Below are 24,285 nucleotides of genomic sequence, written 5' to 3'. Positions count from 1 at the left end.
TCATTCAGGTACCCCTAGATTCTGGGGGGGCTTTTTTTTCCATACTTTTGATGATCATCTGACATGGCTCTTCATTTGTCAACCTAGGCCCACCGCTTTACAAGGGGACAGTCTTCTCCTTGAAAACAACGCCATACTTGTCCTCGAGCGTCTTCATCAATGGCGCGCAGATCTCTGGGCTCATAGGTGCTATGATACCCTTCTCGCTCAGAGTTCCGTCAAGCACCTGCTGTACGGCAACCGCGCAGGGTACACCGACCAACTTGGCCATGGCTGAGTAACCCTTTGGGTCGCCGTATTCAGCCAGTGTGCATGTGCGAACTGACTTGCTGCCGTCCTTGTTCTCGATTTCGAACCTGTGCTGTAGCATGACGAAATCACGCTCGCCCTCCTCGTACTGCATTTTCTTCTCGAGAGTAGCGCAGAGCGTGTCAAGAGGGTTGCCACGAGGAGTGATTTCCTCGTCAGAGAGGAGACCGATCCAGCGGAGGCCTGTGATAATGCGGTCCTTCTCTTCAGTGCTGGCGAACTTTGTCCGGGAGGAGATGGCCCAGATGAGATCCTCATCCTTGTCGCTTGATGCGCCGATGATCTTGGCCGTAGCGTCGCGCCATGTGCGCTTCTCGCCCTCCTTGAGGAAGTCCTTGGGTTCTTCAGACAAGAAACCAATATCGACAAGGCACTTGATGTACTCTGGGAAACCTCCGTACCGCAGAGTACCACGGATAATGGTCTGTGCCTCAGGGATGTTGTAGCGCTCCTTGTACGGAGTTGAGTCACGGTTCGGGTACGCGACGAAAGCGTAACCAGGATAGATGAAGTATGGCTTAGCTTCAGCCATCAGTTCCGGGCCCTCGACTTCTTTGATCTGACCATCTTGGTAGTACTTGGCCTGGTTCCTTAGCGCAAGCAAAACTCCACGGGAACTCCAGCTGAACTTGTAGCCGAGCGGGTTGTCTGAGTTCTCGGGCGCGGGTAGGCCACCGCAGTATGACTTGAAGGACAGGATCTTGCCACCGGCTTTATGGACTTCGTCGATAGTGAGGACGGCCGAGAGATGGTCGACACCTGGGTCTACACCAATCTCGTTCATAACGGTGATTCCGGCCTCCTTTGCCTCAGCATCGAGCTCCATCATCGCGGGCGAGACGTAAGATGTTGTGACGACATTCTTCTTCTTGCGGATCGCAGATTTGATGACGGTGGCGTGGTAGGTGTAGGGAATGAGGGAGATAACTACGTCGACTTTGGCGACTTCGGCATCGAGGGCGTCGGCATCGTTGACATCGAGCTGCTGCTGTTAGTATTAGGCTAGAGATTGAATTCAGCATTCATACGCTAATGGCGTTGGTGTTTGGGATGCCCTTGGCCAGGCTCTGTGCCTTCTCGAGAGTACGGCACGCTACTGTGACCTTGACGCCTGACTTTGCGAGGACGTCTACGGTTGGGCGAGTGCTGTGATTGTTAGTCCCTGCAATTGATGTTGGGCTATGAGATGCCTTACACAAATCCAGCACCGAGCAGAAGAGCCGACCTGGGACAAGATTAGCAATCATTGAAAACAGCGCGTATTTCTCAGTCAACATACTTTCCGCTGTACGCTCCAGTGGCCGCCCCGCTGACGTTGCTCATGACGTTCTGTAGTTTGTCTGCGATGGATTGTGAGTAAAGACACTCAATGGCGGACATCAGGACGTTTCTTACTTGTGATGGCTTCCATATTGTGTGATTTGAGTGTAATTACTAAGTTTTGAGAAAAGTTTGGGGAAGATTATATGTTTGGCGTTGACTCCGGATCGGAATTCTATCAAATCGGCGGGGTACTCCGTCATCGCTCCAGAGTGGGGCACGCGCAACGCGTCGCCCTGTGCATTGATTTCTTTGCGTGCCGACGAAAGGTCCGGCACTAAGAAAGATTTTGGGAACCTATGAGTTGTGAAGAATGAATTCTGACTTCCTTGGCCTCTTGTCTCTGTGAGCCTTCCATGCAATCATCGGATGCCGCTTTGACATGTATCTTTGCGAGATTCTGAGATCACATTCATGAAAGGCTAGAATCTGTGAATCGCCATTCCGTAAAAGAGGCAAGTGTCGTGAGAACTTGCCCCAGAGGCATCTGATTATGCAACAAGTACCTTCATTAAGATGAAAGTCGAACACCGAATGCGCCCCAAAGGGAAAGTGGATCGAACAGAGCGCCGAGGCAGCTAAGCCATATTTGCACTAGCGCAATACGCGGACTTGCCAGGTACGCGTTTCAAGCACCGAGACGACCGGCAGCGAGCAACAACTCCATACCATAACGAAAGATAACCGTCGTCGTTGTCGTGATACTGTACCTGATTTCCCGATCGTTCGAAAATTCTGCGACAATTAATCAAGTCGTATTAGGCAGCCGTCATCATGCCCTCCGCCATAGACCAAGAGGATGACTTATGGATAGCTATCAAACAAGTAAAAGCTGGCCATACACAAGATAGCCACATACAGCATGCTGATAGAATCAGATATCCCAGTCTTCCGTGGGGTCGGACTATATCGACCAGTTGATTCCCATAATGAAGGATGCCCGTTACTCGAACCAACTGCAAATCACATTTGACCGATATGCCAATGATCGCGAAAGTGAGATTGAGCGGATATGTAATGCAAATCACCAGGATTTTGTCAGCTCGGTGGATTCGCTTCTTAGAATTCGTGACCAGACCGTCCAGATGAGTGGGGAGATTTTGCAGCTGAATGAATCGATACAAGAGAGTATTGAGAAGCTGGCCGAGCAGAAAAAAGCACTGGTGGACTCGCGGGGTGTGAGACAGAACATTAATGAAGCGACTCAGGCGTTGACCGCCTGTCTGAATGTGTTGCGAATCGCCAACCAGGTCCAGGATATGCTGAGGGAAAAGAACTACTACGCCGCTTTACGAGCACTTGATGAGCTTCAGACGATTCATTTGAAGGAGATTAGCCGGTTCAAGATTGCAAACTTGATTGAAAAGTCGATCCCGCAAACCCAGGAACAGATTAGAGAAGCAGTCAAGAACGACTTGAGCACGTGGCTCTACCGAATTCGCGAGTCTGCGCAATTCCTGGGCGAAGTTTCTTTCTACTATACTGACGTACGGAGAACGCGCAACCAAGAGCGGGCCGAGACAGATCCGCGATTTCAAAAATTCAAGTTGAATTCAGCGATTGAGCTTGTCGCTGATGAGACGGATGAATTTGATGTCCTCAACAACGAGGAGGCCGGAAACGAGACCGACTTCTCGCCGTTGTTCGAGGCCATGCATATCAACGAAACTCTTGGCAAGAGCGACCAATTTCGAGCAGAGTATGCATCGGATCGACGGACACAGAAGGACCTAATCATACCGAACAAGCTTGATCTGCTAGATGAGGAGTGTAGCGATTTGAGCAGCTTGCTTGAGAGTATCGCGGGTTACGCAATCATTGAGAAAGCCACCATGTCGAAAACGCTGAATCTTCGATCGCAGGCTGATGTAAGCGGATTCTTCCAAGATATATGAGATATGGCTAATGATAACCTAGGTCGATGAACTATGGGATTCCATGTGTCAAAGCGCGATAAATCTCATTACCAGTCAACTACATACAGTAGACAACGATGAATTGCTACTTAAGATCAAGGGCCGCATTGCACTCTTCATGTTGACCATGGAGGTTCGTCGCACATGGCTAATCACCTGTATCTCCATCCGCTGACCGCATCGTAGAAATGGGGCTACTCCGTCTCGGCAATGAACGACCTCCTCCTAACGCTCTTCTCCAAGTATTCTGCTCTCCTCAAACACCGTTTCAGCGAAGACTTTCTGGAAATTGTCCACACCGACGACTACATGCCCATGCCTATCAACTCGGCCGAAGAATACGACAAGGTCGTCTCTGTATCGTGGTACAACCCGCCGAACAACAACGAGCAAATCACATTCCCCTGTGTGTTGCCATTCAGTCAAATGTATCCTCTCTGCTGCATCGACATTCGAAATTTCCTAAACCAAATCTACCTCTTCAGCGACGACTACTTCCAAAAGAGCAGCGTAATCGACGAAACCCTGCGAACAAGTCTCGACGAACTCCTCTGCGAAAAAGTCTGTGGCAGTCTTGTCGAGCGCCTAAGCAGCCAATACCCCGGCCAAATCGTACAAATTCTAACCAACCTCGAACATTTCGAAAACGCATGCATCGAACTGCAAGACCTACTCTTCCAAGCACGCTCCTCCCCATCCGCAACCGGCCCCATTGTTCTTGCCGCAACCGACCGTTTCGCAAAAGCGAAGAACACAGCCTCCAACCGCGTCTTCGAGCTCGTAAACAGCAAAATCGACGACCTCATCGAAACTGCAGAGTACGACTGGATGGCGGCGAAACCGGAGAATGAACCTTCAACTTACATGCTCGAACTGACGAGATACCTCTCAAACATCATGTCTTCTGTTCTTCTCGCCCTGCCTATGGATATCAAAGAATTCATCTACTTCGATGCGCTGAGTCATGCTTCCACTGCTATCCTCGACTTGCCGCTTGCCTCGCACATCAAGCGCATATCGCCCGCCGCTGTGGCTACTTTGGCGGCCGACACGGCATTCCTGTCGCAGTTCGTGTCGAGTCTGAATAACCCGATTCTGATGGAGAACTTGGATGAGTTGACGCAGACGGTGGCGCTCATGGGCACAGACAATAGCGAGGAGTTTTTCGATATCGCGCAAAGGAACAAGAAGTATAGCAAGGTTGATCAGATGAAGGGCGCGATTTTGCTGGAGAAGGTGCAAGAAGGTGCGCAGGTTGTGGCGCAGAGCCCGAAGGTGGAGGGAAAGGACAGGTTTGGTACGTTGGGGTCGAGGTTTGGTATTAGATAGAATGTATTACGTCGCAAGACGGAGACGATATGATAGGCAAGACGATGCATGTACGAGGAGACAATATATGGTATGGGAAGAAATTGTAGTATGAAAACGCCGTGAGGATAGCCAGGCCTGGCTATCTTGGTATCTTTCCCTCTCATCGTGATAACGTACAAAAGAACATCGCGAAACATTATCTACTCATCCTCATCCTCATCATCATCATCATCATCATCGTCGTCATCACACACCCTCGCCACCACAACCCCCTCATCCCACTCCTCATCCTTATCCAACACGGTGCTAAACTCATCCGCCAAAGCCAACTCATCGCTCGCGCTCAACACACCTTGCACATCCCCGGAAGCAATCTCTTCATACACTGCCGTAATGCCCACGATCCTGCACACGCGCGCAACCGACGCCATCATAACAAGGCCTAGCATGGCAAACGGACCCACAGCAACAAGCTGGCTGAACTGGCTTTGATACTGTTAGTCTAAAGTCCCTAGGAGGTCAAAGACGGAGAGGGATCAACATACTAGTACCAAGCATGCATAACCCTGTCATCCCAATACCTCAACCTCGCTTCAAGCTTTGCCTCCCGTTCATTCATCTTGCTTGTCTCAAGCTCACTTAGCAAGAGAGCAATCTGCTTGCGGAACGCATGTAGCGCTTTCCACCACGTGCTGCGCTGGTGCTGATTCCGGTTGCGGATGAAGATTTTGTTGAGGAGAGTGTGGATGTCGTGCAGCATTGCGATGTCATGTTTACTCGCGTTCAAGAGGTGCGTGGCAGTGATGATGGGGGGATGCAGAAGGCATTTTGGCGTTGCTGGAGTGGTGGGCAAGAGTGGCTGATGCTGTGATAGCCATGTTGAGACTGGCGGGTGATGAGGTAGATGAGGTGGGACTAAGTATGAGAGCTGGAGTGAACCAGACAATGAAGAATATTGGCGATAAGGGATTTGGATTCTTGCTGGCGGGTGTTGTGTTGGCGGTGCGGTTATGCCGGATGTAGGTGGCCGTGGATGTATGCTTACAGCCGCGAAGCTGGGGAAACGTGCGTTTGCGAGGCTAACAAGTAGTCGGCCCGCGGGGGTTTGGGATAATTGTTAGATGCACTGAGTAACCGCGGCGTCTGGTTAATGTAGTCGTGCGTCCGCTGATGCGTGATCCGGTGGTGCGATGGCGTGTGTGGTTGTAGAGGTGGGAGCTATGCGCATATTTTGGCTAGGATGCGAGTCGAAGAATTTTTTTGGTCCACGAAACGACTAGGCAGCGAGAGAGAATGTGAGGAAATGAAAATCAGACGTGACGATGATGAAAGATGGGCATCTAGCAACAGCCGGTTCGCAAGATGTCTGTAGAGATCTGTGCTGCGATTTTTCGGGAGTGGCGCAATGTTCCTAAGAAGTTGGCATCAAATGACGGAAACGTGATGGCTCTTAGTTTGATCTAGGTGTTACCCACGTGCGCAACAAGTGATGAATCGGTAAGGACTCAAGATATGACTTTGACAGATATACGTAAAGATCACCTTTCTACCTTTATGAACCTCGTAAATTCACAATCAAACCTGTATACTCGTAGAGCGGTGTGAGCCGCTCCTCACACGAGGACAATAGTGCTACCCATTTCTCCTCACAAGGTATGCGGGTACTTGCTATCAACAACTGCTTAGAGCTGTGACTACGGTAGGACCGAGACCTATACGGGGGATTGTGTGACGACGCCGGAAGTTGTGGACCTACGGGAAGAGCCCTTCTGGGGATGCGGCAACGCAGAGGAGGGGCGGATGATCGTCTTTGGAGTAGCACTGCTTTTCAGCTATAGCCTATCTTACGGGAGAAATGAGGATGCAATATCCTTTTCCGGCGCTTACTTGAGTATATTCTTGGTTTGGAGGCCTGTCGGATGCCGCAATCGCCATAGGTAGTATGGGATGTAGCTCATTAATGACAGCCTTGTAGACAGTTGGGAGAACTGTGGAGCTGCTTTTGCCAAGTACTCATCGTTGTAATCGTGCTCGAAGTCTTAGAATGCCGATGGAGTAATATCAAAATTTCCGAGTCTCGAGTATCTGTAGGAATCTGATATGACCTCCACGGCCCTGTTGAGCTTGCTGCAGCTTGCGTCTGTGATGCGGGGAAGTTGATAGCCGTCCGGGCCCCTGTCCTGCCCCCCAAGCTTGAGGATTCTACTGTACGTGGGGTAATATCTCCCTTGACACCCTCACCCTGGCCACACCACCATCGCGTACCATGACATGCTTGACTGTGACTTGCGCTTCTCCAGGATTCTTGTCGAAGACCCACAGGATAAAGTGCTCACATGAGTTCCTCGATCGCTGATGCGATTCACGCTCCGCGCGCTTGAGCTTCATTCCCCCAACCAACTATACCCTTTCTGTCTCACGCTAGTCACCATCGGCAAAAGAAACGATAAGCCGGACTATCGCGCCCTATCGTGATCTTGCAGAGAACATTATGTGTAATCTTCTACTGTACTCATTCATGCTAGCTTCGCAAGTAGCAGAGCTCCGATGCGCTTCCTCGCTCCTAAAGAAGACAATTCCCACAACAAAAGCCATGCATAGGTCGACGAAACGCTTTGCGTTCTTGAGTGAGAGCGTCAGATTACTGCACTCAGTGTCTCCTCGCGAGCCTGGGTCGAGAACGGATGCAGCTTCACCTCAGCGCCGAGGCAAGCGGACCTCCTGCCCAGCTCCTACCTCTTCCGATATAATGGCGACGACAGCAAAAGGCCATGCGGAGGAGTACTGAAAGCCTCTCGCCTCCCTGCAGCTTTGCCGTCGCGCTGGCAGATAGCTGAGGAATCCACCCTCCATCCACTCAACCACTACCAACACTCCTCAACGGGAAGCAGTGACAGATCTCTTAAGATAACCAGGACACCACGGGAAGCTACACCAGCTTCACACTCCTGTCTTGGCCACACCCGTAGGCAGCGTTACCGACGCCACGAAGTGGACTTCCGACACACAACTCCTCCCCAAGAATACAATCAATATTGCATAACATCCAAGCGGGAAGCTGCAGACGCGTTAAACCCCTGTCTAAGACGCAAATTCGATATTTCGCTGGTATCCAGGAGTGAAGATAGGTCCCGACATGGGAAGTAGAAGTACACTAAGCAAGATGATAAAGGAACTGGAGGCTTCCAATACCCCTTGTACCTTCGGAGGATACCGAACGCAGCGATTTGTAGCTTTGCCACAAGCAGGGAGCCTCGTCGCCGTCGGTCGCACAGTCTCCACTGGGGAACAGCCCGTACCCGACCGCAAAGCAAACACCAGACCCCGCACTCTATGCCTCGAGCTGTGTAATATAACATCAACCTGGGAAACATGCTATCAATTCGGAACACGAAAAGCATATTGCACACATTCAGGGTTCGAATACGAATGGATCTTCGCTTCGGCTGCCTCCCCATGCTGCCAGTAGCGGACCCCAGCCGACACATGTCAACATCATGCATGAGACCTGTCATCGTAACTCAATACGACAAGGTGATCAAACAAATTCTGAGAACATATTGGAGTTTTCCCTCGGTCAGGGGGAGCACAAAGCCCTTGTTCCATGCACATGCAGCCACGTGGTACCGCAACAGGTATATACCAGTATACAGAGTACCATAACAATACTTCGAGGGTTCCTTGTATGAGCGTGGAGTACAAGCACAGGCCAACCCTATTCGACGGAAATATACCGGCATCCCAGAGATGCATTCCGTGGCCCTTGTTCGGCTTGACAGCCCCGAAGGGACAGCAACAAACTATGTGTCGCAGCGTTCTGTAAATGTACAGCACCATATTTCCGGGAAAAGACACAAAAGCGGCCACCAGTCCATTCAACGTGTGAAGGGCTGCTCCAATCGTTTGCTAATGTGAGAAGGCAAGGACGGGCCATCCACGCAACAGCCATCCTCAACAGCTTTGGCAAGTCTGGGACCATGTGACAGTATCTGTCATAAAGTTTTCCTCAACACGTACAATAGTGAGACTTGTGAGCATGCATCATGGCTCTGCATCCATAATATCAGCATCAAATCAACAGCCCGGCTTGTAAATCTCTTATCATGGGTGGTAGAGGCAAGCCCTACGCCAATGATAGATCAAGTTGACCTGGAGATACAAAAGGCTTTGCGACCGCACGGGCTGGCTCGCGATGGACAAGGTCCACATGAGTCTTTAGAGTCTATATCCTGCTGGAGTGCATACCTGGACACCGACATGACTGTTCGAAGATGCTACGGTGTTTCTCCGGTCATCTCGAAGAATAGTGTGTTGCACTCTAGTGCTGTACTCTGGCACTTGCATATAACTTTCACTGTCGTTGTCCACGAACCTACGGTTTGATTTATCCGGGTGGTCGGGCATGGACTGTCGGAAGTTCGATCCGATAGTGCAAAGGACGTGTACCAAGGCTTCGGTGCACATGAGCAACCTCCATGGCCAATATCACTGTCGAAATCGAAGTGACAGGGACCTCTGCCCACCCACACAAAGCGGCATGTTTACGAACAGCCCTTCCCACGGATAGTCTCTTACGAATGCCTTCCAGTCAAGGTGGTTCTGACTTTCGACATTTCCAATAGACATCTCGTCCGTTGAGGGATAAGCTCATTTGAGATAAGATCGATATCAGTACCCCAGGACCGCTGCCTAATAATGACACATTCTTCTAATGTGCATCTCATGCTCATCTGCCGAAAGCCTGAGAGGATCAGAGGATGTTCGACAACTTGCATGAGTGGATCAAGGCACAAGTACGGCAGTTGTAGATAAGGCCCCAAGACCTCAGCAAAATCCACTGGCCCAAGCCGTGTTCTGCGGGTCTTGGTGGAGTGGGTGCATGTTCAGCCCCTCCTCGCTACATCTCCTCGGCCCCATCTTTAGAGCGAAGCGAGGTATTGATCCATGATCAGCCTAGCAACACACCCAAGAAGTTTGCGGACCCCGGTGTTAGTCCAGACGACGTATGCGGCTCTGGATAGCGTCGAAACGGTCTGACTCTGTGACATATGCTGCATACGGCTCTCGTCTCGGAAACATCTCCGGAAGAATGGCGCCATTGACATGTGCAGCCATAATAACCTGGTCGCTTCACATCAGCTACGCCATCGTTTCTATCTAGGGCCGTGTGAGGCGTGGGGCTGGAGTTCGGTGGCGTTTCTGAGCGACTCAGGGGACGCTAATGCACTCCAGGCTCGTTCGTCGCAACATCAGACAGATTTGTCAACACCGCAAGACGCCTCCTCATCAGCATCTGCTTCGAAAATAACACCATCCCAGTTTGAAGTACGCGGCAAGCCATGTGGTCATAGAGCGCACCATGGCACCTTGGCTGACAGACCGGATTCCAGTGGCACAGCGCCGTCGCATGTATCGCACTGCACCGTAGCTGGCGAAACCCCTGACCAGGTATCTGGGGATGAGTACACGGGTCGCTACAAACGTTGCGCTTACACTATGCGTTTGAGCTTCCGTGCGGTACGTGTATATGGCCTACAGGAGCTTCAGCTATGGTATCTCTCTTTCCAAGCCGTACCGGTCCATTCTCTCTCGGAATGCCAGCACTTGTCTCCAAAAACGATGCCGATAGTTGGATCACAAGAAGAACTGGTACCCAAGGATATGATTGTATTGTAATGACTGGCGGACATGTCTATCTGGCCAGTTATTCTGTATCATCACTCATCTACTCTCGTGAGGATATTCGGGTTATTAAGTTGTCCTGCGCCCGTTCGTGCTCGTAAAATGGACCGGAGAGTCGCACACATCCGCTTTGGGAGTTTTCGAGGCTATCGAATCGTCAGCATGCTCGATCTTGGTACCCATGCTGTCCTTGTTGCAACATAACTTACGGTCTCCGCACATCCTGCAGGAAATACGAAGAAAAGCGCCCGGCTGTGATGGTATGTTCCTACCGGACCATCTGGCGCCCGCACAGGCTCGCAAAACTTTACCATACCCACTGTAGAAATCTCTACGGTCACGGCTACAGCCTCTCCATCCAGTTGTGGGACCCGTTGCCAAGAACGATGTCTATCCAACATCGAGTATCTTGATGGCCGATTCTTGATACAGTGCATCCTAGCATTCTTCATGCCACGAGTCCTTCGACAATTACGCTTCGAAAGTTGCAAGATATCATAGTGGCCAAGTTCTGCGAGTGCTGCGACAACCTTTTGAGATACGTTTGTCTCCTTGTAAATGGCTGGAGCAAGGTTCAGGTCATGGAGCTTTCCCGGTCGCTAATGCAGGTGCCGAATAAGAAAGGCTCGTAGAGCTCCCGACAAACAACGTAGTCGATGATTCTTCGGATCACCGCACTCCTCGGAGCAGTGGGGGTTGCCCTCCTTCTGCCACTTCTCGATGAGGTGCTTATGACCCTGCGCAAAGACGGGTCGAGCCAGCTCCAATGTTGTCGCAAGTTGTAGTTGGCGTGCGATTCATTTCGTCGCTTGAAACTTCCACGGTTGACGATTCGTACAGGCGCTTCGTGTAGTAACTTTCGACGTCCACAAGGTCCCCCAGTGCTCTGGCCGAAAACAAGAGTACTCTTGCCATTGTAGCTGGTGTCTTCTGACACCACTTGTCAGCAGGGGACGCAGTAGTTGTAGGGTAGGGTTCGTGTATACCTTCGAGTGCGGTGTTGCGGCGGCGCTAGACTGCAGGTTCCAGCATCTCTCCGCGAAGTAATCCTGCGGCGAGCTTCGAGCTGGAAAGTCTGGTTATTCTCAGCTGTCACTTGTTAGCAAGAAGCATATTGGGAGGGAGCTCCAAACATACCTTCGCTGATCTTGCTGCTGTAAAGCTCTCGAGAGGCCATCTCGATCACGGAGATGTGACCGCCACCGCTACCAACAGCGTAAAGGAGACAGTAGATGCCGCTAAGGAAATCTTAATCTTCGCCATGACCGCTGACGTACACCAACGAAGGCAACAGAGTGTAGAGGGTGGATGGGGTGAATGTGGTGGGGTCGTAGTAGGAGCCGACGCTACCAGCACTACCTAGGAGAGGATGGAATGCTGTCGAAGTCTTGATTATCTTCATGAGTGCCACCGCGTGCTAAAAGCCCTAGCCGGCAGCCTGTAGAAGATGGGTGTGGTGACTGTGGTGGGGTCGTTGCGAAAGCCAGCTCAAACACCACAGCCAGATTCACGATAGCACCTATCCGCGGCCCGTGCGCCCCACAGCAGCATGTCCTCCATCGCCCTGAGTGCTAGCGAAAGATCTGATGAGGCTGCAAGAAGTGGGAAAAGCATGTTTGATGCATAGACAAGCAGCTCAGAAGAGACATGCGGCCATACAGGCTGTTACAAACAAGACATACAGCTGCGTAGCTCTGCACCATGGCCCACCATGTCCACCTTTACAGTACGCACCAGTCAAGGTACCGGGATCTCTGTAGAGGGTCATAAAAGCATCACCTGTGTATGGGCAAGTGGCTCAGGAAAGACAGTGGTGTTGCAAGTCATTATAGTTGAGCATGACGACTTTGCTCGCTCCTCAGCGCCAGCAAAGGGACTGGGAGTCCTGCGCAGAGTCAGGAAGGCACGGTTCATGTACAAGCAAGCAACTCCTACAAGGCAGAAACGCTGCAGACTCCTGGGGTGCAGAAATCCAGCTGCGTAGCTCAGCGTGTGCCGAGCATGCAGACCTGGCTGCGGGGAAGGCCAACAAGCTCCCCACAGCCACAGGCAATTTATGGTATCTCCTAGAGACAGGAGTCAATTCATACTGTAATATCTAGACTTTTTGATCAGGGGATGTGGTATCAAAGTCGATGATCATTCTTTCATTTGTCGATTTATCCTGTTCTCCTGCTGTGTACCTACATTGTGCGAGCCCAAGAGGGCCCAAGAGGGGCGCCTCTTGTAGTTTCGTGAGGGCTAGACGCTCTTGGGCTCTTGTCTTTGCGTAAGCTACTCCTTGGTCGTGTTCTGGGAGATGTAGTCTATATCGGCATCCCCGTGTGCAACACTTTCGCAGCCCTCCTAAGGCTACCCCTCATAGGGGTCAGCATGACCGACAGCTCTTTCCTCGACTGCGCAACTTAAGGGCCGCGAAAGATGGATTAGGTGGTCACTCATGCGTGGAGATAAAGTTCTCTCGGTTGTTTACCGCGAGATGTTTGCTCCTGTCTCCTTTGTCCACTGCAATATGTCTTATTCCCTGCCACTTTACCTTGGCTATCTGACTGCCGTTCCGCTTGGTGTTGTTCATTGAAAAGCCCATGTTGCTCTCCTCTTCAATGATGCTGGGTTCATGAGACATGCTGTCACAAGTCAAGACGAGCGGATGGTGAGTCTCCCTCTTGTTCAGACGACCTGGCACACCAGCATGTTTGCAAGAGACTAGCAAAGGAAAAGAGTTGGGGGGGCGGCACCTGGGAAGAAAGCAGTTGTTTCTTCGAAAAAGCTGCCACGGTGATTATGGTTCTTGCAGGCCGAACAGGAAATCGTCAGTCACTCTTGCAATTTTCCACCATACAGCTGGCTACCCCTCCTATCCACCATACCACCAACCCGCTCTATGGGTAGTTGAATTTCTAAAAGCCGCTTCTATTGCATCATCTCACCCTTACCAATTAGCTTATCCTCCCTTTCTTAACCCATACGATCTTTGGCAGCTTCTCAGCCAAGTGCCGTCAGCCAGCATACCACACAGACCAGACCACATCAGACCAGCAGACGCGCGAAGTCCCAGGAGCTTTATCATAATCTTCGTCAGATCATACGTGTCGAGTTGAGTGTCTGTCCAGCTCTCTGCAGTTGCGACTCAGCGGGCCTTCCTTCCACACGAGATCCGTCACACCTGCAGCACAGCATCGTGGCTAGTGAAGATACTTCGAGCTTGCCTTAGAAGCATAGCCACGGCAGTGCCGATCATAATAATAAGGAAAGGCTGAGTGGAGAAGATACGTCAGCTCCCACGACCACCAGTGCTCGAAGACGCCAGTCATATCCTACCATTGCATTCACGGTAACCAACTCGCTAATAACAAGGCAGTGAGCCTACACAACCCTAGTTACAACCTAGCGATACCCATTCACGGTATTTGAAGCTATTCGGAAACCCCTTCGTATCCACGGCTAGCGACTCCTCATGGCAATACTACTAAAAACAAGGACATAAATCCAGCCACTAGGGAAATCAGTTCAACAAGCCAAAGGCTGACAGAGTCATCACATCAAGTCACGACAAGAGGAAGCAGGCAGTGTGTGAGCAATGCTCATCCTTTTCAACTACAGACGTGTGCAGTACAGTCATAGACCTCAACAAGTCCGTCAGTGGACTCCATCACTTGGTCAGAGATCATCTCAATTCTCAAACCATCCACATCATGATACCGAATCCTACCATAATCCTCCAGAAGTCGTACACCAGATAGTGCAACTCAGTATCCGTGTCGTAAAACCCTGGTCTGGCAAACATCTAGAAACAGATTGAGAACGTACAAACAAACCATGTACTCGTTGCGCAGCCAGTAGGACAGATACCAGCAAGTGCCAGTTGATGCCGATGTTTACAAGAAGGGGTTGGGAGTGCGGTGGATCTCATCAGCACCGCGGCGAGAAGATGAAGGACCAGCGCGAGAAGAGGATGGGCCGGCGCGAGAAGGGCGAGTCGGAGTTCCAACTGGGCCACCGATGACACCAGGCGCAGGCATGTTCTCATTGAAGTACTGAGTAACATGCGTCATGGGGATACAGTCGAAGGGGATGCGACCACAGTGTCCACCACCGTACGTATTCAAGTACCACATCTCAATGTCGCGCTTCTGGGCATCGGTCAGGCCGGCAAACTGGATGGGTGCAGCGCGCTGATGAGCGAAGTGCATAGCAGCTTGCATCATGTCGCGAGGGCCGCCGCGGTCATAGGCACTAGTACGGTTGCGGTGCTCGATGACTGAGGAGTATCCGTGAGGGGGATAAAGGCCGATGCTACGAGCGCTATCCATCGAACGCTGAAGCTTGGAAAGGTTGTCAGGACGAGGAAACTCCTGCTCGGTACCGGCAACACGAAGACGACCCACGTTCCTAGCGTCTGCAATGGTGACGACGAGACGGGGACGACAGAATGGAGTCTCCTGCATGACAGACGAGTTGCGAAACTTCTGGACTAAAGCCTCACGACCCTGGATAGTCGCGTACGAGATCTCGGCCGTCTTGTCAGAGGTGAATCCAGGCCAGGAACGACGCTCCATGCGGTCAATGATAGCCAGCATGCCATTCGCATCTGTGAAGTTGATGAAGGCATAGCCGACATTGCATCCAGACTTGAAATCGATACGGAGGTACAGGAAGTCGTAAGTACCAAAGCAGACATCGTCGAGGATGTTCTTGAGGGCCATCCAGTCCAGCTTGTTCGGAATGTTACGAAGCATGACGGTGGTGCGCACATCGCTTCCGTCGAGAATGCGCTGGCGACGGACACGGTTGTGCTGGTCATGAGGGTGCGCGGACTGGTTTGAACGACGGTCCGACCAACGATCAGGGAGTTGAACGTGGACAGTAGCCGGGCGGTATCCGTAGAACCTACCAAGGGCATCGACACGAGGCTTGAAGCGATGAGGCGATGCCAAGGCGCGCTCACCAGTCCAGGGAGTAGGATCGAAGGTGCACCAGTGGAACGTGTTCTTTGTGAATGTTAGCAGGATGATCAAGAAGAAAGAGGAGGAATTCTTACATCGAGTGAAGCGCCCCAGACAGGATCATGAATCAGAGACTGAACGGCACGAATGGCGGCATCGACCGAATGGTACTCGATGCGGTACACGAGGAGCATCTTCTCGTCAATGGTGTCGACATGGACGAGGTTGCGAATATCACCGATGGACCTAGCAGTGATCTCGACAGCATTGGTGACGTTGGCCAGGTCTTGAGCGGTGAAGTCGAAGACGGCAAACTCCGGGTTGGGCTCAATCAGGATCGAAAGCTTCATTTGACCTTCGAACTCCTTGATGTGGGCCGTGTCCTGAGACTTGCCACGAGCATAGTCATAGGAAGTCGCATACGCAACGGAGAAGTCGTGTTGCTCAAGGATGATCTTGCCCTCGGCAGCTTCACGAAGATCATCGTAACGGATGAAGACTCCACGGGCATAGTAGGGAACAGCAGCGTCAAAGCATTGGTACTGGGTCGTTGTCAGTAAGGTACATGGCGATAGAAGGTGAAGGTACTTACGAGCTTCATCTGGTGTTGGACCTGAAACAATTCATGCTCTGGGTCGAGGCCGGCGTTGGTACCATCAGGCAGCTGAGTGACGAACTGATAGCGAGACATGAAGGACCGGTCTTCCTCAGACATCTCATTGATGAACGCGCCCTCGACGTAGGCAGGGGCCGGTAGGAGGATGGCGGGGAGAGTAGGGGCCGGCTCCTCGACATGCTCAACAGGACGCTTGCCCATGGCGATAGCAGTCACCTGGCGACGATGTCCCTTGCGGTCCATGTCAGGCGAGTACTGGGTGGGGTCTGTACCGCCAAAGGGGCTTGACGATGGGCCATGTCCCGAAGACGACTGGGGTGATTGACGATGAGACATGATGAATCAAGGTCGACAGGTGACGGTATGTACAGATGTACAAGAGAGAAGAGAGATTACAAGAGTTTGGTGTTGAAAAACTCAAGCAAGAGAAGACTGGGATGTCGGCGTGGGGTGAGAAAAAAGCAAGAAGAGAGGGAAGCGGCGACGGAGGTGGGCTGTTTATATACTTTTCGAAAAGCGCCCGAGCTTCAGCAATCAGGTGACGGCACTACTGCAGGCGGCGGCAGTATTACAAGCGAAGGGACTCGTCCATCATGGTGTACATACGAGTTGGAGGTGGAAGGGCCCCTTATCTCGTTGTGTTGAGCGAGAATTGCATGGCTGAGCGAAGCGGACTCTCAAGCGGTATCTTGAAGAAACCGAGCAACCACAACCGGGATGAGGCCATGCCCGGTACGAGGAGATAGCGCTCATCGAGCTCTACAACTTCAGTTATTCACGCCTACGGTGTATCTATGGGGTTGGTGATGCATCACAGCTGTCAGATCATCCACAGCGTTGAAGTTCCATGCTTCAACCACCAGTTCAGCTATCATGACCGCCCCACTCGCCACTTCTTAGCGTCATGCGAGCCTCCTTACCGCCTACGGATGATGTTCGGGATGGCAGGAGAAGCCGGTGCTCGGCCGCGGCAAGGGGCAAGGGAAGCAGCAAGAGGGCCGTGGTGATGCGTGAAGATAGTCCTAGAGGATGCCCGGGGCGAGAAAGAGGGCGAAAAGGAGATGCTGTCAGCTGGTTCAAAACCTACATGACTGCCAGAAGCATGCCTTGAAACTCTCCTGAATCCATGACGATTGCCAGGCTTCACATTGCAATGGCTACGGAAGGCACTCGGACAGCCCGAGGCGTGTAAAGTCAAGCCTACGATATATGCGGGAGCCTACAGTGCATGTGGGAAGATTATGGGGCTGACACATGTGCATCACGAACTGGAAGCGTATGAAGCCCCTCGTGGAAGCCTGATGAGCAGGTCCATAAGCTTTTGTGTGTCATGATGATACCCTGCAGGCAACTGCAGCGTTTTGTGGCAGGTTCGAGGGCAACACAGTCACATTGGGAAGGCACAGTTCGGTCAGAGCGGGGAACCTCACGAGGCCAAGCCTCAAAGGCATCTCAGAGGCTGAAGAAGCCCGCAGGAAGTTTCCTAGGAAACCATACAGGCTCGAAAACATGAATTCTGAATACCGAGAAGCCTATGAGTACACAGAGACATAAGGGCGAGGCTTCGTGGGCCGTGGCCCCGAGATTGTTGCAGAGCCAGCTCGAGTGGCAAGAGCGACTTTGAGCATGATTGGAAGCTGAGAATGAAGACTTCACGGCAGCTGAAGCAATTGTTGTTACAGTAGGATCAACACCAGGTACAGCAGGACCACGAGTAACATCATAGAGTCCATAGTGAGGTGCACCGTGGACATGTGTACAGAACACCATCAAGAGATCTACCGCTGTATCTACGAAGACCATGGCTAGCCAGCTTCAACGCCTCAACAATGACGTCTACGGACTTGTAATCTCCCTGCAGAAACTCTAGCGCCTTGTCATATCACCGTGGTATAGACTCAATATGCGAGAAACAGCGACAAAATCCAAACTCCAGCATCGAGAGCGAGCATATCAGCAAGAACGCATAGATAAGGCTTGGGTCTGATTGCTGTGACTTGATTGCTTCTTTCCAGGTAGGCAAGTCTCTAGTCCTTTTGTCCGCTGTTCATTCTCTCCTTATCTAGTTCCTGTCCACTATCCCCTTTGTCATCTACAATTTGTTTCTCTATAATCCCTTTTGTTTCCATTTCCTTGGTTCTCGTCTATATCTGGTAATACCTCTTGCTTCAATACGTAAGCTTCAGGGGCTGACAGAGTGTGGCACGGCGAGAGCCAGAATATCATCCTAAGCCGCCTCAGCTACTTGTGAAGCACCAGCTCTACAAAGCAATCAGCATTTCCATTGCGTCTTCTTATATCTCTCCTAGTATCGTCTCTCGTCGTCACAGTATCTACCTTCTCCGTTGTGTTTGTTCCCGTCTTTCGCTTGTGCTAGTCCATGGCTTTCTTCTCGTGCGTTCGGGTGCGCTTACGGCAGCGGCTTCGGGTATGCAGAAAGGTAGGTACTGTAGGAAGGTTCACGTATCCAAGATTGACGGCGACAATTGCGTAAAAGAGGTTCGTATACGATCGTTTCGGTATGTCGGTGGCATTCAGGTGCACGCAGGAGTTTCGTGGCTGGCTCAGACAAGGCGCAAGTGTGTATCATATGACAACATCAGTACATGGGCAGGTGATAGTAACATCCTTGTCTGAAGATACTTGTCTAGTTTCTCGGTGTCCTGCTGCGCTCGGTGTCCGTTGCTATCCGATTCTGCGCCTATCGTTGTCGAAGATAGTGATCGTTACCGTAGTAGAGTGTGCAATTGATCATTAAAAAAGTGTTTTGTGGATATTGATAGCGAGCTATACGCTCTAGGTATTTCTGTTGTTCGAAGGTGTGGGCAGCATGTTTCCAGGATTCATGGTTTGCGTTCGCTTTGAGACTAAGCTTGGCGTGCGCAGCTTGGGGAAGGAGCGACACCCAAGCTTGTTTTGGCAAATGGAACAATTTCCAGACAAGCTGAAATCTTCGACACATGTGCCTGGCATCTCTTGGTCCTTTTCTTTTCCTGAGACATCTGAAGCGCGGACCGGAGGCTTCGTCATTGAGCGTCCCCGAAGGCGGCGACAAGGAAGACGGCTAGGGAGATGTCTTTACTAGCACTTACCCTTGACCATTCATTTTCTCAATCCAATATCTTTGAAAACGACTCGAGGATTTTCATTCTTTGATGAAATACTACACGCCCTACTCCCACTTGACTCAGTTGCCACGGCCATCTTCTGCAGCTTCAATCCCCACAGTACCCCATAACAACCAATTCTCGATAGACCAAACAATTTGCTGCTTTCCGATAGGCTATCGCGCAGCAAAAGTACAACTTGCGGCCTCATAGAGACCATTAGCAGCAGAGGACACGCCCTTTCACTCTACTCTCCTATCGAGTCTAGTTCCCAGTTCCCACTGTTACATTGAATGAAGCTCATGAAGCCACTATAGAGCCCGGTCATTATATCTTCATTTTTCCTCGCACTCTGGTCGCTCACTTTATGTGCTTGCGCCTTCCCCGCTATCGCCTACCCGCACTCGTTATGTGCATGAGCTTCCAATATGTCCTTCAGCTCAACGCCTCATACAACAAGTTTGTCCACGAAACGCGTCAAACGGAACTCCGGTATACGTCTACTCGTGCAGACCCGGGGTCCACCCACTTTCAAAAATTGCACACAACTCACTTTCTTGTGGAGCTTGGGTCGAATGAGTCAGTTTGATACGAGCTGAGAGAATACCAAGAAAGACGGCGTGTGGCATGGTTGGCCTTGTCACGAGAATGATGTGTAAGCTGCATCAGGCACAGGAACCCCAACTTCTGATGCCTAGGGTTCTGGGGATGTGGTATTTATCCATCTGGCAAGTTTGGTCGACTAGACTGTATACAAAGTCCCGATAAGTGGAACATGAATAATAACATGACTGATGTTTGTTGACAGCTATGTACACCATACTATTCTCATTAGTATCTGGAATCGCAAGGATGTGCTGTTCGAGCTTAAAACTCACAACCACACCTGTTCACACGTATCAGGTTGTGATCATCGAGAATTACATGTGCCTACAATGGCATACGAAGGGTATCACAATGCTAAGCGCCCCCATCATTCCCAATAACCACGAATGCTAACTTACTTCTTCACCTCAGTCTCGGCCTCAAACATCCACTTGTCATCTTCTAAACTAGCCACCTTTTTCCGTAGGCTGTTCTTCAGGGCAGCCCTGACTTCCTCTTCGACTGCATCCGTATCCCAGTGAGCATCTGGCTTGCCATTTACATACATCTCTATGAGCTCATTCTCTTGCTCTACACATGATCAATCAGTGGCGTCCTCCATCCCATGTAACATGAAACGTACCGGCCTCATCGTTATCCTCGGGTTCAGCATCCTTGTTGTTCCCGTAGACCGGGTCCGGCGCATGGATCACGTACTCGCCCTGGTCATCGCGCTCAACAAGTTCATCTTCGGCGGGTTGCTGGAAGATATCCGGCTCAACTTCCCGGCTGTCAGGACGGATAGAGGGCGCGGTTCCATTTTGGCGACGGGAGGTTTGTTGTTGTTGCTGTTGGGCGGTGGCGAAGAGATTGCGACGGGCTGTGGGTGGGAGGCGGATGGCACGATTATCCATTTTGTGGTGTATCCAGGTATAGTAGATGTTGGAAGGTGAATGCAGGGGGGCGCTGGCAGCGGGATGTGGAGGTGACGTTGATGTTGGTGATGGTGGTGCGGATGGCGTGCCGTAGTTAGTCAGGTACGCGAATGGGGGCAGCGGGGGTGAAAGCAGCTAGCATCGCGACACCTCCGCGGCGAAGCAGAAGACGCAAATTGCGACTTCTCCGGCGCAAAACCATACAATGACGCAAGAGACACCAGATACTGCTTCTACCGGACTTCCTCCAAGGTCACCCAGTCCGCACGTCGAAGCAGAGAAAGAAGACAGGTCGCCGCCCCGCAAACGCCCCAGAACACGAGCGCCTCCGCAAGCAGCAGCTTCAGCCTCATCCACGACGACGACGACGGCGACGGCGAAACCAGAAGTATCGCCTCCGCAGATTGCGCCATCAAAATTGAGCTCAGAAGTCCACCGATTCTCCATACAACCTGTCAATCGCTTCCGCGGCGCGTCAGCCACGATAAAACGACCTCGTCAGGTCGCCCACTTTTCTTACGACGACAACCACGAATACCGGGCAGATGAGTCAGGAATTAGCTACTATGTGCCACCGCCCATGGGCGCAGATCTCAAGGACGGATTTGAGACGTTCAAGCATTACGAAGACAAGGAAGACCCACACCTGGACAGCTTGCTTCGAACCCTCATGGAAGAGCAGGCAACCGAGTCTGAGATCAAAGCGGATTTTATGACGTGGAGGGGCATGATGACCAAGGTAAGTTGAAGTAGACGATATACAAAACAGCAAGGTAAGCAAATCCCAGCTTCCCTACCTTGCTGCTTGTCGAAAAGGAAACCAACCCAGAGCCAGTTGCTAACGAACCCAGATCATGACAGCCCCCTTCGATAACTTTGCGGAATTCAGTATGTTCGCAACCGTCCACAATGGCACAATATACATCGAAGAAGATTTTCCTTCGCGAGCAGCCGACCGCGCCACAGAAGCCAATCGGCCCCCACCCCGTTACCAACAACATCCAGACCAGCAGTCGCGCGAGATGATGACATACTGGGGCTACAAGTTCGAACAGCTCGCGCTGATACCCACACGACCGGACCGGACGTCGCCACAAGAAATCGAAAAACACCAACGTGGCATCGTATCCAACGCTGCCCAACACTGCTCCATAGTCCACACATCCTTTGGCCCCCACAGCCTCATCCTTGGCGGCGAAGTCGACGGCTTGCTCGCTCCCAAGCCCACCAACCCCGACGAACCTATCCAATGGGTAGAACTCAAAACCAGCGAAGAACTACCACCCCCATCTCACCAACAACACCGTGACGTCCTCAAGTTCGAACGCAAGCTACTGAAGTTCTGGGCCCAGTCTTTTCTACTCGGTGTCCCCAAGATCACAGTGGGGTTCCGCAGTAAAGCGGGCATATTGAGGGGCTTGCAGACTTTCAACACGCATGAGATTCCTGGTATGGTGCGTCGCGGGACGAATTGCTGGGATGGTAATGTTTGTATTAACTTTGCGGCGGAGTTTTTAGGGTGGTTAAAGAGCGTGGTGGTGGATGAGGGGGTTTGGAGCGTGGTGTTGAAGAAGAAGAGCGGGGTTGTGGAGGTGAGGAGGGTGAGGGATGGGACGGGGGGGGATTGTTAGTGAGGAGTTTAAGTTGTGGAAAGGGAGGGGGGGGGGAGGAAGGGTGAGGATCAGGAGAAGTTCAAGTAGGAAAGCATGGCTGAATCGGGCGGATGATGGTTTTTTTTGTTTTTGGATAAGCAGTTGAGTAATATGCTGCCATGTTCAGTCTACAGTGACTATACGTCTTATCATACCAATAACAGATACCAGTCCATCCAAAAAAACACGTTCTATCTCTCTCACACTATCAGCGCACGTTAGCCTTGTATCGTCTCTAGTTGATTGTTGTATGCCGTGTCCGTCTACATATCCTCTTGCCCTATAATTGCCCAACAGTCTATAGCCTCGACACCAAAGCGAGAAACCACGTACCACACGACGACCTTCGCCAGTCTAAAAAAAGAACTTGGAGGGCAATAACAGGATTTAGTCTTTCTCTTGTATTAAATATGAGTATTAATGGGAAACGTGAGTTGCTTCACTCTCTATGTAACTCTTTTACGCTTAAGATGTATATATACTTCTTTCTACCCCTGCAGGATGTTATAGTGGCATTCCTTTGAAAGGGAATCAGGTTAGTAAGTATGGTCTTGGTACTGTCTTTCAACGTTTAGATTTTATTCTTGCAGGATTGATGTCGTGGTATATTCGGTGTTATACTCTTGCACTACTATATTCCTGTTCAAAGGTGCGTTTATGCATCCTACTATTACATACTCTAGTCTGGTTTCATACATGTCCAGCGTCGATACATGGTTTCTATCTATCTCGATATGTGACCTCTGTATTTGCCTTTGATACTTCAGGCACGCCATCTGTCGAATTCAAGTCTACAAGCCTTGTCTTGATCCCCCTCCCCAGCCACCCCGCCTTGTGATAATCACGTGCGTCATTTCCATATTGAACCATAAAAAAGGGGGCAGATGTCGCAAAGGAAACGCGACTTCGGAAGTTCCCATACCATGGTTACATCAACACGTGACCACAACAACCCAACATTCAACAAAATCATCAAGCAATACTAAACACGAGACCGAAGCAGACATCTCATTTGCAAATCTCCAACCCTGTCATTTCCATCCCGTATCTGCCGATATACGTACGACCCGGTTGCAGACCATCCTTCGCACACGACCGCAGCGTGGTCTTACATCAGCCTCGCCAATCTCCGAGCCTCAACCCATCTCTCATCTCATCAAAAGGAGAAAAAAAAGGCGTCCCACACCACCACCCCTTCCCCATTTCCCCGCCCTGGGCGAAAAATACTCCGACTGCCAATCCACCCACATACACGCCCTACCGGGCCAACCCACGCATCTCCATCTCCACTCCCCCTCTCTCTCTCCTAAGTGCTTACCCATCTTACCCATCTTTCCGACCTCGTGCTCGAGATCCTGGCTCCTACGCCGAGCGATTACTTAGCAACCTATCACCCACCCGGCCGTGTCTCACAGCGATAAGCCAGGAGGGCTAGAATAAGGCTCCTTTCGGGATCAACGGCAGTTGTCGGTCTTTCTCTCGGAAGATCAGCGTCTAGTCGTTGATCCGCAGCTGATCGAGAACAAAGTACAGTCAGCCCTAAGAGGCAACGACAATGGAACGGCAATTCTCCATCCCGATCTCTATTTCTGTGCAACAAAGAAGTTGGGCCGGCTATCGGTGTTGGGCATACGAGAGTGCCGTATTGGACCTTGCGCGTCATCGTTGTATTGATTGTCTTGTTTGATGGTGGTTTTGTGTTTACCCACCGCTTGTGCTATCGGCAGAGCCGACAACATCCAGGCGCACCAATGTTGAAGTTGATTGAGTTGTTACACTATGCACTAGTCAGGTGTCAAGAAGGGTATTGCGCAAATGTTGAGGCTTCCGGCAACGAAGACTGGATGGAAGACAGACCCGGGCCGTCAGGCCAGCCGTGAGGCTAACAGACGGTGTGCAATGCGAA

The 24,285-nt window shown here is 51.2% G+C and overlaps 7 protein-coding genes across 7 annotated transcripts; 2 read left to right on the top strand and 5 right to left on the bottom strand.

Moving 5' to 3' along the window:
• Window positions 1–97: 97 nt before the first annotated feature.
• PtrM4_014470 (LYS9, Saccharopine dehydrogenase) lies at window positions 98–1,720 on the bottom strand (the record flags this gene model as incomplete). The annotated part of the gene is made up of 5 exons (XM_001931367.2): window positions 98–1,291; window positions 1,338–1,455; window positions 1,505–1,534; window positions 1,589–1,649; window positions 1,705–1,720. The coding sequence occupies 5 exons, from the start codon at window positions 1,718–1,720 to the stop codon at window positions 98–100; spliced, it is 1,419 nt and encodes a 472-aa protein (XP_001931402.2).
• A 683-nt stretch (window positions 1,721–2,403) lies between these two features.
• PtrM4_014460 (exocyst complex component 6) lies at window positions 2,404–4,874 on the top strand (the record flags this gene model as incomplete). Its single annotated transcript, XM_001931366.1, has 4 exons — window positions 2,404–2,454; window positions 2,508–3,497; window positions 3,547–3,678; window positions 3,732–4,874. The coding sequence occupies 4 exons, from the start codon at window positions 2,404–2,406 to the stop codon at window positions 4,872–4,874; spliced, it is 2,316 nt and encodes a 771-aa protein (XP_001931401.1).
• Window positions 4,875–5,400: 526 nt separating this feature from the next.
• Window positions 5,401–5,616, bottom strand: PtrM4_014450 (uncharacterized protein; the record flags this gene model as incomplete). Its single annotated transcript, XM_001931365.2, has 1 exon — window positions 5,401–5,616. The coding sequence occupies one exon, from the start codon at window positions 5,614–5,616 to the stop codon at window positions 5,401–5,403; it is 216 nt and encodes a 71-aa protein (XP_001931400.2).
• A 5,651-nt stretch (window positions 5,617–11,267) lies between these two features.
• PtrM4_014440 (uncharacterized protein) lies at window positions 11,268–11,453 on the bottom strand (the record flags this gene model as incomplete). The annotated part of the gene is made up of 1 exon (XM_001931364.2): window positions 11,268–11,453. One exon carries the CDS (start codon window positions 11,451–11,453, stop codon window positions 11,268–11,270), a length of 186 nt encoding a protein of 61 aa, XP_001931399.2.
• A 2,963-nt stretch (window positions 11,454–14,416) lies between these two features.
• PtrM4_014430 (RRM-2 domain containing protein) lies at window positions 14,417–16,436 on the bottom strand (the record flags this gene model as incomplete). The annotated part of the gene is made up of 3 exons (XM_001931362.2): window positions 14,417–15,529; window positions 15,580–16,026; window positions 16,077–16,436. 3 exons carry the CDS (start codon window positions 16,434–16,436, stop codon window positions 14,417–14,419), a joined length of 1,920 nt encoding a protein of 639 aa, XP_001931397.2.
• A 3,771-nt stretch (window positions 16,437–20,207) lies between these two features.
• PtrM4_014420 (uncharacterized protein) lies at window positions 20,208–20,706 on the bottom strand (the record flags this gene model as incomplete). The annotated part of the gene is made up of 2 exons (XM_001931360.2): window positions 20,208–20,383; window positions 20,436–20,706. 2 exons carry the CDS (start codon window positions 20,704–20,706, stop codon window positions 20,208–20,210), a joined length of 447 nt encoding a protein of 148 aa, XP_001931395.1.
• A 601-nt stretch (window positions 20,707–21,307) lies between these two features.
• PtrM4_014410 (uncharacterized protein) lies at window positions 21,308–22,358 on the top strand (the record flags this gene model as incomplete). Its single annotated transcript, XM_001931359.2, has 2 exons — window positions 21,308–21,466; window positions 21,579–22,358. The coding sequence occupies 2 exons, from the start codon at window positions 21,308–21,310 to the stop codon at window positions 22,356–22,358; spliced, it is 939 nt and encodes a 312-aa protein (XP_001931394.2).
• Between the last annotated feature and the right edge of the window lie 1,927 nt (window positions 22,359–24,285).

This window comes from Pyrenophora tritici-repentis, chromosome 1 (genome assembly GCF_003171515.1).
Source record: "Pyrenophora tritici-repentis strain M4 chromosome 1, whole genome shotgun sequence".
NCBI classification, from domain to species: Eukaryota; Fungi; Ascomycota; class Dothideomycetes; order Pleosporales; family Pleosporaceae; genus Pyrenophora; species Pyrenophora tritici-repentis.
This window is presented reverse-complemented; position numbering and strand designations above follow the sequence as displayed.